Source organism: Phyllostomus discolor, chromosome 4 (assembly GCF_004126475.2).
Source record: "Phyllostomus discolor isolate MPI-MPIP mPhyDis1 chromosome 4, mPhyDis1.pri.v3, whole genome shotgun sequence".
Taxonomy (NCBI): domain Eukaryota; kingdom Metazoa; phylum Chordata; class Mammalia; order Chiroptera; family Phyllostomidae; genus Phyllostomus; species Phyllostomus discolor.
Window position 1 is genome coordinate 39,611,359 of NC_040906.2, and position 13,711 is coordinate 39,625,069.

General features: G+C 35.5%; 1 protein-coding gene across 2 annotated transcripts in view; it reads right to left on the reverse strand.

Moving 5' to 3' along the window:
- Positions 1 to 301: 301 nt before the first annotated feature.
- The window catches only part of ITGAV (integrin subunit alpha V), an 84,703-nt gene continuing 71,293 nt past the window's right edge, over positions 302 to 13,711 (reverse strand). For both annotated transcript variants that reach the window (XM_028508824.2, XM_028508823.2), the window contains exons 22-30: positions 13,245 to 13,324; positions 12,814 to 12,894; positions 12,160 to 12,265; positions 11,383 to 11,541; positions 10,641 to 10,754; positions 5,181 to 5,294; positions 4,976 to 5,083; positions 4,226 to 4,348; positions 302 to 3,967 (exon numbers count right to left, since the gene is read on the reverse strand). In XM_028508824.2, coding sequence (XP_028364625.1) covers positions 3,872 to 3,967; positions 4,226 to 4,348; positions 4,976 to 5,083; positions 5,181 to 5,294; positions 10,641 to 10,754; positions 11,383 to 11,541; positions 12,160 to 12,265; positions 12,814 to 12,894; positions 13,245 to 13,324 — 981 coding nt within the window. In that variant the 3' untranslated portion in view covers positions 302 to 3,871. The remainder of the gene's footprint in view (positions 3,968 to 4,225; positions 4,349 to 4,975; positions 5,084 to 5,180; positions 5,295 to 10,640; positions 10,755 to 11,382; positions 11,542 to 12,159; positions 12,266 to 12,813; positions 12,895 to 13,244; positions 13,325 to 13,711) is intronic.

The following is a 13,711-nucleotide window of genomic DNA, read 5'->3' on the forward strand; positions in this document are numbered from 1 at the left end:
ATGTAGAATCTAACGAACGAACTTAACTAACAAGCAAGATAGAGACAGACTCATAGATTATTTTTTAATTCCTTCCTTCCTTCCCTCCCTCTCCTCTGTTCTTCAGTTTGGATGAATCCTATTGATCTGCTAAACACAGTTCTTTTGTGTGATGTTTTTTCAAATAACTAACACTTTTAAGAATTCAGACATTTAGAGAGGCGTTCATCTCACTGAGGTCATCCTTTTGGTGCATCATTGTTTGCTCATGTGAATTAAAAACAAAACAGTATCATAAGCAAGTATAGTCTCTACACAAAAGTGGCACCATATGCTCAAGTTTATTGTACAGTCACAAGTTACACTTTGGGTACTAAGAGAACATCGTACCAGTTTTCACAAATTCAAATTAAGTTAGCAAATGACATGTTTTAGAACACATTCATTTTATGTCTCACCCAATGTGGGTGATCAGAAGAGAAGCTAAATCAAGAAAGTCTATGTTACTTAGGTAGCGAGCTAAATTGATATACACAGTTTCTAAGTTACTTCAAGAGATTTCAAAGTGTTTCAAAACTAGTAGGGAACAGTTCATGTTCAGCCTGAAATAAAATGTAGAATGTACCTTTTAGGAGTAAATAACTTCATTTGTATATCCATAGTACAATAGAATCACTTCTTCCTGCTAACAAAATATTAATAAATCTCAATTTAGATTAAGCTTACTAAATGAATAATGGCTTGGAAATTATCTGGGTTTGGTAACATTGTTATATTGCACTTGAGAACAATGACAACAAAAATGAAAGATTTGGTACCTCTCCAATGAAATTCATTATATTTCAGAAACTACAATGAAATACAATCATTTATGCATGCTGCTCGTCCCCAGGTTCGTCATTGCAACCAGCCTGCTGACCAGTTCAAGGGACAACTCTCCAAAACACTGAGTACAAAGTCATTTCATTCACTGTTTTTGATCCTATATTCAGTTTTCAAATTTTACATTTTTTCTTATATACTAAACAACAACATAAACAAGCTATCCAAGAGCGCAAACAAGGTGGCACTGAGCCGGGCCATGGCCACACACAGGTGTTCCAAGACGGACTCGGTCTCTACCGTGTTTGGCACTACACTCTGCAACACAGGGATGTCCACCAACTTACACATTCTGCCTGCTGGTCGCATACACTCTACTTCTGCAGCATAAATCTCTCTCCGGGTCATGACTCACTATTGAAAGTCTTCCACAGCCCTCTTAAAGAAGCCAGGGCAGTCTCTTTTCCTAATACTTCAATTTTCTCTTTATATAAATATAAGAGTTAATGAGAATTTACTATTACTAAGTAGTTTCACAACACAGGTATAGTTGTGGCACTAACATTTGGATTGTTTTACACTTCAGAATTAAGAACTCATCAGAATTATAATAATAATTACTCAATCAGAATTATAATAATAATTAATTACAAAAGAAGGGTAAAAGAAAGAGAATGTAAGAAAGAATGTCTCTCACACAAATGTTTTTCACAATATCAATTCTCAAATAAATGCCTATATAAGAAATCAACAGTATCAATATTACCAATGTCAAATGCATTAAGTATTCTCTACCTCACTTCTGTATTTTTAAACTGAATTACATTTTAAGTATTTTATACTCAAAACAGATATTAATTTGCAATAAATCACACACTAGTATCTAAAATATTTGAAAGTTAAAAGTTTTTATAGGCTTATTTGTTTTGACATTTCAACCAAATATATTCACATGCTACTTTAGGGTTAAAAGAATCCAAACATTTTCCTCAAAGAGTAGGCTTTTAAAAGTATATTTCTACCATGTGATATTTTTAGAGATATAAATTTTTCATTAAAAACATATTATTGCCTAAGGCTACAATTCATAAAGGCAATTTAAAACATCCTGTTAAATTCCAATGAAAACATCCTATCTCCTATATAAGACTTTACCTTGAAATAAAGGCCATAACGGAATAGATTGTGCAATAGCAAACTTTTTTTGTGAGAGAGTAAATTTCTGTCCAACAAGAATTTTCAGGAATGACTGCCAGTCCATGGGAAAACAGGTAAGGTGGAAGTCATCATGGAATGACTTAGCAACTGTCTGGTGGGAGGCTTTAGGATACTTTCTTCTTAACAACATTTTATATTTAATGGTTATTGCATGTGACTATGATCTCTTAAGCTACTGAAAAAATCTATATTATAAAATCTTTTAATTTTGAAATTCACTAAAGCTAAATACAGGGTCTTGTCAAGGTTCTAACTTGTATAACTCACCTAATGTGCCTCTATTTTACTACAGCCACTTGTGCAGGGAATTATAACACAAGACGTGGCAAGATAAATTTCAACTATTTAAGGGAAATATTTATCATTGACTAATGAAGACAGCAGTTAAAAAACTATTAAACTCTCAATTTCTAATGTATAACATGATGTAATTGCACAAAAATAGCTGTAATTAATAATCATCCCTAGGCTTTGAAGGACTGCGAATAAGTCACATATTCCTCTAAAAACTCATCACCCTACAGACATATAAAAATACAATTTGCCACCTGTGCAGCTTTTATTAAAAAAGTTCTAGAAAAGTAATTTATGGTAATAAACCTAAGAAAGTTCTAAAAGTTTCCAATAAATTGAATTGCTTATAAAAGTACCTTTTAAAAGTTATTTTGATAGCTGAGACTGGTTTTACACATTACACTTTGCTCAGAATGAGGTAATATGCATGTATGTGATATTATGCTATTGCTACCTTAAAAAGTTCAATTCCAAGGATTTCTCATGGGGTGTAGGGGTTGGATGCAGATTCCTGAAGTTATAAGGATTCCTCATTGATCTTGACCTGTTCTCAGTAACAGTTTTGGAACTATATTTTTAAAAAAAACATATATAGGAAGAAAATAAATTAACCTCCACTAAGAACTCTTGCTCTAATCTGAAAACATAGTATTAATAAGCAACTCTATCAAAGAACTACACATGTAGTTTTTTAAAATTCAAATGCTTATGTTTTTGTATTGTAAATGGCTGGACTAATACAATAGAACAAATCTACTTTGGAAACGGATTTTCAACTCCACATGGCTTTAAGCATCATGATGTTTAGCTGAAATTAAGATATTACACAAAAAAGGCATTTCTGATTTAAGAACTCATTTTTAGTATAGGTTCACTTAAAGGATTTGGAATAAGCTTAAACTTAAATAATTAAAATGTAATAAAGGGGTTATGGATTAAATAAATAAAAATTTAATATCATGTACCCAAACATCATATTAAAACAAAATAACTATACCTATCTATTACAGGAAAAAGTTTTGGTGGGGTCAGTTTTTTTTTTAAGTTTGCCATATAGGTAATATTAAAATGCAAGTTCATGGAGCTATAAAGTCTTTAGTAACTTGAAAACTCAACTGTAGTGTGTTGTGTAGTAACATTAAGTACCTGTACAAAAGATGTGGGTGCTAAGGTCCAAGCATGAATTGCTTTAGAACAATAACAATAAAAACAACAACAAACAAAATCCAACATACAAACCAGAAACAGGAATTATAGGAGGTACTATTTTACACAAAGTGCTAATTCAGGCACTATCTGTCTTATATACATTAAAGAACTATCACTTCAAATTTTATTATGTAAATACCTAAAAACACAAGTCAGTGGATGTGTATTAAATGTAAGTCTGAACTAATTTATAAAGAAGAAGTTGACAGATGCTCTCCGTTTGTGGTCAATACCAAAGGGCACCGTCGGCAGTAAAGTCTTATAATTTCAGTCCTCACGAAGGAAACTGACATCTATGACGCTGGTAATTCTCATGGGCCAGGTTGTCACATAATTTAAAAAATCACAGTTAAGTTTCTGAGTTTCCTTCACCATTCTCATGAGGTTGAAGCTGTTCCCTTTCTTGTTCTTCTTGAGGTGGTCGAACACGTTTAAAAAAGCCCATCTGTCAGTTAAAGAAAAACTAATATTACTGCCTTATCAGCGAAGAATATTAAAGATACTCTATGTGATTATATTATCACCAAGAAAATGTCTTCCTTCAGATAATATGTAATGCTCACCATGCATCATCATCATCATCATCAAAGACCCCTTTTCTCCTTCCCTTCCTTCTTTTCAATTCTTCCTTCTTTCTTGCCCTCCCTTTCCCCTTTTGTCCTGCTTCCTCCTCCCTCCCTGTCCTCCTAAGTCTATTACTTACCCTGTGCATCACAAACACCAAAACAGCCAGTAACAACAATCCTGCTAGAACTGCTAAGATTATTACCCACACAGGCACGGGCATGGGTGCTGGCTGAATGCCCCAGGTGACATTAGTGGTAACCTGTTGCGGGAAAAGAAGGTTTTGCATTTTAAAAATAGTTCACTGACTTACTCAACAACTATCTGAATGCCTACTACTTTTTATTTTAGTGACATTTACATTATTTCCTTTTCCTGCATTTATTATTACATATCTGGCATTGATAGCAGATGCATACGCACACAAAACTCCCAACAACAGGTGAACTTCCAGTCACCTGTAAAGTATTTTCATATAGTTTAATCCAGTTTATGGAAAGTTATGGAAAGATATGAAAGTTTACTGGACCAAGATATGTTGGTCCAATTTTTAATCCTCAAGTTAAAGATCTTTAAAATGCCTCCACTTTTTGCAGTTAACTTCCAACTTTCTAACTTACTGAGAACTTTCCAAAAATTTCCCTCTGTAAAATTCAGTAAATATGAAGAATCTCTTACATAGGACAGGATGGTCAAATAAAAGCTCTACCTTTAATAATTCTGGGATGAGGGAGTAAAATAATATTAAATTACATTATAATACTGTCAAATGACTCAATTATTTTAAGTTATTAAAATAGTTAAATTGCCATTATTTAAAATAAATTAAAAGTTATCTATGACATTCAACTGAGCACATTTATTACATTTCCCCAAATCAATGACTTACTAATGTGGAGTTGAAGATATCCTCAATGGGAAGGTTCTTATAAGGAAACTCAATGACATTAAATGAAGCAGATGACTTCAGAGAGTATGAATGATTCTGGTTTTCCTTCTGTATGGAAGTAACAGTGAAATGATTTCCTAAATGCAAGACTTTGTTTCTTTGAAAAAAAGGATAAGTTCGCTAAGTGCTGCATCTGACCACTTACATTCATAAAGGTCTCGGTCCACAGCAGAGACTTCACATAAAGGATTGCGCTCTTCCCTCTGTCCAGTCGCCCAACCTGGCAGGTGATCTTCAAGCATTCGGCAATCCCACAACCCTGCCCAAACACGATATTTACTGACAAGAAAAGGTCATTCTGTCATCTCTTCAACATTTGAAAATCGGACATTTTACTCATTTCATGTGAAGGCCAAAGCAATGACCCAGATTCCTTTGCCTTGTAGGAATAATGTTTAAAATGAACAGGCTTATATTAAAGTCGGTGAATGATTTTTGTTAAAAATGAGTTGGTTTTAATGTAATTTGCTATAGAAGGGTAAGATTGATAATATTAAATGATTTATTTTTATGGCTAGAGCTCAACATTCTTCTAAGAATCTATGGTTAGATTCTCAACATTTTGGGCAAACTCAGAACATGGTGACTTTAGTAAGACATAAAAATCAGACCATGATATCCCTGTTAAAAAAAACAGTGAATCTTTAATAGTTATTTCATGTAAAAATCAAGTGGCATGCTGATGGTCTTTGCTATGTTCAGTCTTTTTATCAGTAACTTGAAGGCGGGCAGCCAAGGTTAACTAATATTCACATCTATGTGCTGGCTAAACCACATTAGATGTGTCACATGCATGCAGCTCCCAACAATGGCATCTAGTAAGTGGCACCTCCAGTTCGTGACCAGGAATAGAGAAGCAAGCTTTCTTGAGTTGATAAAGGGCACCTATGAAAAGTCTACAGCTAACATTACACTTAATGGTGAAAGAATGGATACTTTCCCCTTAAGACGAGGAACAAGACAAAGATGCCCACTGACACTTTTATTCAGCATTGTTCAAAAGGCTCTACCAGTACTATGAGGCAAGAAAAAAATTAAGTAAAAGGCATCCAGATTGGAAAGGAAAAAATGAAGCTATCTCTCTCCATGGGTGACAGGATCTTATTTATGTAAAACACTATAGAATCCACAATCAAACTATTAGAGCTAATAAACAAATACAGAAAATGTACAGAATACAAGATTAATATACACATGAATTTCTATAGCACTACAAAATCTGAAAATGAAATTAAACAATTAATTTAATTAAACTGAAATTAAGAAACCTATTTAAAATAGCATAAAAATAATAAAATATGTAAAGTAATTTAACCAAGGAAGCACAAGACCTATACACTGAACATCACAAAATACTTTTGAAAGAAATTAAAGGAGACATAAATTAACACGAAGACATTGCATGTTCAAGATCTGAAAGAGCTAAAATGACAATATTCCTAAATTGGCAGATCTAATAAAATCTTTGTCAAAAATCCAACTACCTTTTTTGTAGAAATGGACAAGCTGATCCAAAAATTCAAATGAATGTATATATGAATGTAAATTTATAAGGGACTCCGAATAACCAAAGCATCCTTGACAAAGAAGAAAATGTGGAGGGCACACACTCCGCAATTTCAAAACTTACTGAAGAGCTACAATATTCAAATGATTTGGCACTGGCATAAGGATACATGTGTAGATCAATAAAACAGAGCTGAGAGCCCAGAAATAAATCCATACGTTTATGGCCAATTCATTTTCAACAGGCTGCCAAGACCATTTAAGGGAGAGAGAGATGTCAACATAGGAACTAAAAGTATAAGACTTAGAAAACGTAGGTGTAAATCTTCAGGACCTTGGGTTCAGCAATGGTTTCTTAAATATGATAGCAAACGTACCAGCAACAAAGAAAGAAATAAGCTTGAGAAAAGAAATATGGACTTCTTCAAACTAAAAAAAATCTGCATCAAAGGATACAAAAAATTCACATCAAGAAAGTGAAAAGACAACTTACAGAATGAGAGAAAATATGTGCAATCATAGCTCTGAGGGAGGAGTACCCAGACTCTATAAAGTGTTACAACTCAACAATAAAAGGCAAACAAGTCCATTTTAAAATGAACCAAAGATCTAAATAGACATCTCTCAAAAGAAGATATACAAATGGAAAGATGCTTAGTATCATTAGTCATTAGGGAATACAAAGAAAACAATGAGATACTAGTTCACACTGATGAGCCTGACTGTAAGATAATATGTTTTTAAAAGTCAACAGCAAGTCATAGCAAGGATGGGGAGATACTGGAACTGTTTTACATTGCCAATTGGGAATGAAATGTTTTATGACCCAGAGACTCTACTTCTGGGAATGTACCTGAAGAAACCTGATACACTAATTCAAAAGAATATCTGCACCCCTGTGTTCACTGCCATGTTATTTACAATGGCCATGACTTGGAAGTACTCAAGTGCCCATCAGTAGAAGAATGGATAAAAGAACTATGGTACATTTATACAATGGAATACTATGCAGCAGAAGAAAGAAGGAGTTCCTACCCTTCAAAACAGCATGGATGGACCTGGAGAACATTATGCTCAGTGAAATAAGCCAGTCAGAGAAAGGCAGATAACAATATCTCACATGTGGAATCTAATGAACAAACTGATCTAACAAGCAAAATAGAGACAGACTCATAGAAAGCAAGGCTGACAGCTCTGGGTAAGGGTGGAATTTGGAGGGTTTCAGAAAAAAAAAGAAAAACAACTCACTGACACAGACAACAGTGTGGTGATTGTGGGGGGCAAAGGGGTGGGTGGAGATGATACAGGGTATGGGGGGATCAATGGTGATAGAAAAAATACAATAAAAATGAACTATTAAAAACAATTGAAGTAATAATACATTCTACAACACAGTGAACCTCAAAAACATCATGCTAAACCAAAGAAGCCAAACACAAAGGGACACATGCTACATGCTTTTATTTATACAGAATGTCCAGAATAGACCTATCCTTACAGACAGATAGCAGATTAGTAGTTGTCATGGGCTGGAGGAAGGGGGAAATGGGTAGTTTAATGGGTACAGCATTTCTTTTTGAAGTGATGAAATGTTTCAGAACTTGATAATGATGGTGGTTGCACAATGTGAATACACCAAAAATCACTAAATTGTACACTTTTGAAAAATGGTGACTTTTATGTTATGTAAGTTTTATCTCAATTTTTTCAAAGGTGTAATTCTGTAGGAGGATAAAGAGTACAGGGTCTAAAGGGAGGTGGGGGTAGAAAGTAATTTCTATTTCCCATGGGTTGGTCGGGTTAGCACAGGCCTGCTGTGCTCTGTCAGTTACAGACAGCAGAAGGAGATGGACAAGTGAGCCACAGAGGTACCTGGGCAAAGAGCAGTCCAGATAAATAGGAGAAAAATTTTTTAATCCTGGCAGTAGAAACATGCTTGGGGCTGTCTGTCCAAGGAAAGACAAGATATCAAAATGGGAGGAGCAGAGTAAGGAGAGGAAAGACAGGCCTAGGGCACAAGAGCCTCCATCACCTTGGGCTTAAAGGCTTTGCAGGTTCTGATGTTCTGAGATAGGCCCTGATGTGACCTACAGCTTCTGTGGATTGCTGTGGCTTCTGTGTGGCAAATAAACTGCAGTGGGGAAGAGGGCAAAATATGGACTCCAACTAGAGGTTGGGCAATAGTCTGAGTGAGAGAGGATGGTGACCTGTTAGGTTGTGGCTGTGGCAGAACTGGTGAAAGGGGTTCAATTCTGGATATTTTTAAAGTAGATATTGACAGAATTTGCTGATATACAGGATGTGAGGTTTAAGAGAAAGACAGGAGTCAAGCATGATGCCCAGGTTTTAAACAGAGAATGAACTTGATATTACTAAAATGTGGAACACTATAGAAAGAGCAGAGTTGGGAAAAGTCAAAGTTATGTTCTTAGAATTAAGTTTAAGATTCCTATTAAGAGGAATTCCAGTAGGAGGTTGAAAAATGGAGTCTGGCGTTCAATACAGAGGATCAGGCTGAAAATATAAATCAAAGTCATGCACACAGAGGCGGTATTTACAGCAAGAGTGCGTGAGATCATCGAGTACAGCACTCTGTGACAGAACCTTCAACAACGACAAGATCATCAGCACAGAGATACCTGCATTTCCAAAGTAGTGGCCACTGGCCACATGTGGCTACTGAACCCCTGAAATGTGGCTCGCGTCTATAATGCTGGACAGCACAGATCTAATGAATAAATGTAGGTAGTGCAGATAAGCAATGTAAGCCCTGGAATACTCTAAAGGCCTGGAAATGGAGATTAAGAAGTAACCTGTTGTGGTAGGCAGAGAACCAGAAGAGAATGGTGTTCTAGAAATGAATGAGGAGTGCTTCCTAAAGGAAGAGGTGATTTATTGTGCAGAATCACCAAGCAGTTGATCATCAGCAAAGAACTAAGAAGGACCATGGAATTTGCTAATGTGAAAGTAACTGGAGACTGCTAATGAAGATAAACACTCTACCAGATTCTCTGCTAGCAGAGGGTTTGCAGAACTATTAAGTTTCAAAAACTTAACTGATAAGCTACTTTATAACACTATTATCATTATATAGTCTAACTCAGTAAAAGTTAATCACATACATATGTGCACATATGTACCAGCAACAAATGATTGAAATAGACAAAATCCTAAGAATGCCAAAACGCCAATCAGAAAGAATATATGCACCTCTATGTTCATTGCAGCGTTATTTACAATAGCTGAGATCTGGAAACAGCTCAAGTCCATGAGTAGATGAGTGGATAGAAAAGCTGTGTTACATTTACATAATGGAATAGTACGTGGCTACTAAAAAGAAGGAACTCTTACCCTTTACAACAGCATGGATGGACCTAGAGAGCATTATGCTAAGTGAAAGAAGCCAGTCAGAGAAAGACAAATACCATATAGTCTCATTTAATGTGGAAACTAATGAACAAAATAAAGTGATGAACAAAATGGAACCAGAGGCATGGATACATGGAATAGACAGCAGACCTCAGAGGGGTGTGAGGTGGAAAGGACCAGATGAAAGAGGTCAGGAGATCAGCCAAAGAACAGAGAGGCACAGCACACACACACAGACAACAGTGTGATGGTAGCCAGAGGGACAGGGAGGCAGGGCCCGGTGCCAGTGAGCAAACGACAGGGAGGAACTGGGGGACATCTGTAACAGTGTCAACAATAAAAAAATAATAAAATGAAAAAAGTTAATCATAATGCAAATTATTCTTGTAATGTGTTTTTGTTGCGGTCTCCGGGATTTTCCTGCAGTATTGCACTGAAGTCTCAAAGATTAAGGTGAGACCAGGAGAGAGACTGACTGAAGGACTGCAGTCAGAACAAAAAGTTGGACCATAAAATATGTTTGTTACTGATTTACAAAGATAGATCATTTGAAGAAAATCTGGCATTAATTTGACTAGGAACAAGAAAAGTTAAGAGAACTGAATGGTATAAAAATATATATAGTTCTTTCAAGCACAGCTGTTGTTATTTTCGAAATGTACTTTGGCATCAGTTCTATCATCACATATTTTTAAATGTTTAAAGCGCTTGTTGTTGAAATGACACTTACCAAAGCGTGAACACCTCCTTCACCCTGGGTGAGATCCCGCTTAGTGACGAGATGGTTCCGGCCACCTTGCCCGGCAAGGGTGTCATTCTTCTCTGTTGTTTGTGAATTTGAAACCTAGGATTACATTAATAAACTAGTGGTAAATAATAACAGCAAACATTTTACATTGACATTTTCCCATAAACTGTTATAAGTAATTAAAACACAGTGACTGAAAATCTGATATAACAGAAAATCCACTACTTAATATGTATGGTAAAAAGCAGACAAAATAAATATGAGCCCTGAATATGGGAAAAAAGTTACCTACGCCTACCCATGATTTTTCTCCCCTTGCCCAGTCTAGGGGAGACACTGATAAAACATACTGAAAGAACCTGAAATTTCACAGGATACATCTGTGAGAAACGTCAATCATGAGTATGTATTTTTTGTTTTGTTTACTTAACTTTCTGTAGTCTAATCTGTGTAAGGTATGTGCTAGGATGGAGATGACTACATCCTCAAGTACACAGAATTCCACTGAACACCACAGAAACATACGGTTCACCAGGACTTCATAGGATCAACCCTTACTCATTACAGAAATAAACGATTTAATCCTCAGTGTACTGGTCACAAACTAAATGCAATATTTTTGCAGAATGGGTTTACGGATTAAAATACTTGTTTTATTTCATGCATTTCTTTTGTCAATATAGGGGGAAAATATCATAGTGAAGAGCTGCCATTACGCCATTACCTTAATTCTCAAAGGGTTGATCTCCACATCTGAAGTGCAGTTCATCGGCCCATCAATATCGTACTGCAGGATGTACAACAAGGTGCTATTGTTGTATTTGTAAGGCCACTCAAGATTTAGCATTGCCTTGCTGAATGAACTTGGACCGTTGTTTCTCAGCTAATGAGAAAAAGCAAATGTGAATCCTTTGGGCAAAAATCGATGTTATAATCCTTCCCCTAGATCAATTTCAGGGATCATTAGCAACAGTATTTGAAACAGCAGAGTTTCCATAGTCACTCTAACACGACAGCATGACTGTTACCAGGCAAAAGAGATCAAACTCAGTATGTGCCTCAAGCACAGGGCAGTCTGTGTTAGGGTGAAAATATAAATGAAAGAAGAAAATATGAAAAGTTATTGGTGAAAGATGGCATAGAAAGTTTTCTTCCCACGAAAACAAAACTTTGATGATCTGCTATAGGCATTTTCAGTTTTTAGTCAGAATGGCTAAATGTCCATGTGAAGATACACAATGACCTATTGCTTTTATTCAAGTAGAACTAGTTGATTTCAAACAACAATTTGTATGAACTGTTTTCTTTAACCTCTTGAAGTCACCTGTCTAATAAAAATGAACTTGCATATAGTAGGGGAAAAATTCAAAGATCTCTATGGTACACAAACTGTGCACAGTTTACATAAAAATTAAATAGATTTTTCTTTTAAAAGCAGCCTATCTGCTCCTCTCCTTGTTGGCTTCCCGCCAGGTAGCTGTTAAACCCAAGAACCGCAAACCTCATAGATGTGCTGAATAACTGGCCCAACGTCTTCTTCAGTCTCGGGGTTCTCCTTATGCTCCCAATTTGGAATCGGAAGAAAGATGTGATCAGGACTTGAGACTCTAAACAATGACCAAAGAAAACCTACCATGAATATCAAAACAGTACATACAGTCAGTTCATTTCCTAGAGTACCCTGTATCCAAATGAATAAAAGCTGAACTAATTAAAAAAAAAGCACCATATAGTTAAAAGAAAAAACCTACACATGTGTACACACAAACACTATTTATTAATAATCTATTGTAATAGGTGAAATGATGTCAATTTACATGAAAGTTCAACACACTTATTTTGCGCCTTCTGTTGCCATGTATGGTTTGTTTCCAGAAGATAACCAAATAAATGCTTGGGGCTTGGGACATACACCAAGCCCCATGTTCTGTAGAACATTCTTTCTACATGTAGCCCCATGCCCCATGGGACATGTTCTATAGAACATTCTTTCTACAGAATCTATTGCTCTACTAAAACCATCACATTAAACATGGAGTGCCCACTATGCAAAAGTAGCTAGGGGGCCCAGTAATTAATTTTAAAAAATAACTACTTTTTAAAGTCATTTATTTAAATCATGAGAAAGAGATAATCCCTGGATAATCATACTGACCCTCTTATCTCAACAGCAGCTAAAACAGCAAGGTCAACTCTGTAAGATACAACTGGGCTTACTTTGTCAAAAAGATTGGAGCTGAAAAAGAAAAAAAATATATTTAGGGATGAATTGAACATAATCATCAAAATTATACAGAGGCAAATGCAATAACACTAAAAAAAAGCAACAAAGAAATAAAAATAAATAAAATAACTATTTCCATTAGCATTTAACTCCAAGAAGATGGCCAAGTTTTATTTAACTTTAAGTTTTGTTTCATAAACTCAAAACTGACAAAATTATTCTTATGACATAAACAATGATTTAAAAATGGCATATCAAGTACTGAAATCTTAGCCAATTCTATTCCATTTTAAAATATATTGCATGACCTACTTACGGCAAATATTTCAAGTTATTATAAATGAAAAAGGCTGTGTTTATACCTCTGGATTTGTAAATCGAACTTCACAGAGGTGTCCATCTCCGACTGCTGGTGCACGCTGAAGCGGAGGCCCGCTAAGAGCTGAAGGAAGAGGAAAAGACGGTCGTGTTGGTTAAAACAGTGTCTAATTCGTGACATTTTGAATCCAATGTCCAAATAAAAAAGAATGTCCTAAACAGGGTTCTTCTGAGCTTACAATAAACTTAAAATATTCTAACAAAGATAACTGAATTGGATCTTTCTATCAAATCTCTCTTAAGATACCCATAATGGAGTCTATTTGACAGCAGATATTAATTATATCTCTATATAATATTCATTATCTTTCCAAAAAATGCAAAAGTAAGTGCCTGTAGATTCAGTAAACAACTGCACACAATGACTTGGTCACAGGAAGCCGACAACTGAACTTGTGTTACCGGAGCGGGGAGGAAGACGGCCGGTGTGTAAGAGTGGAAGAACATGACT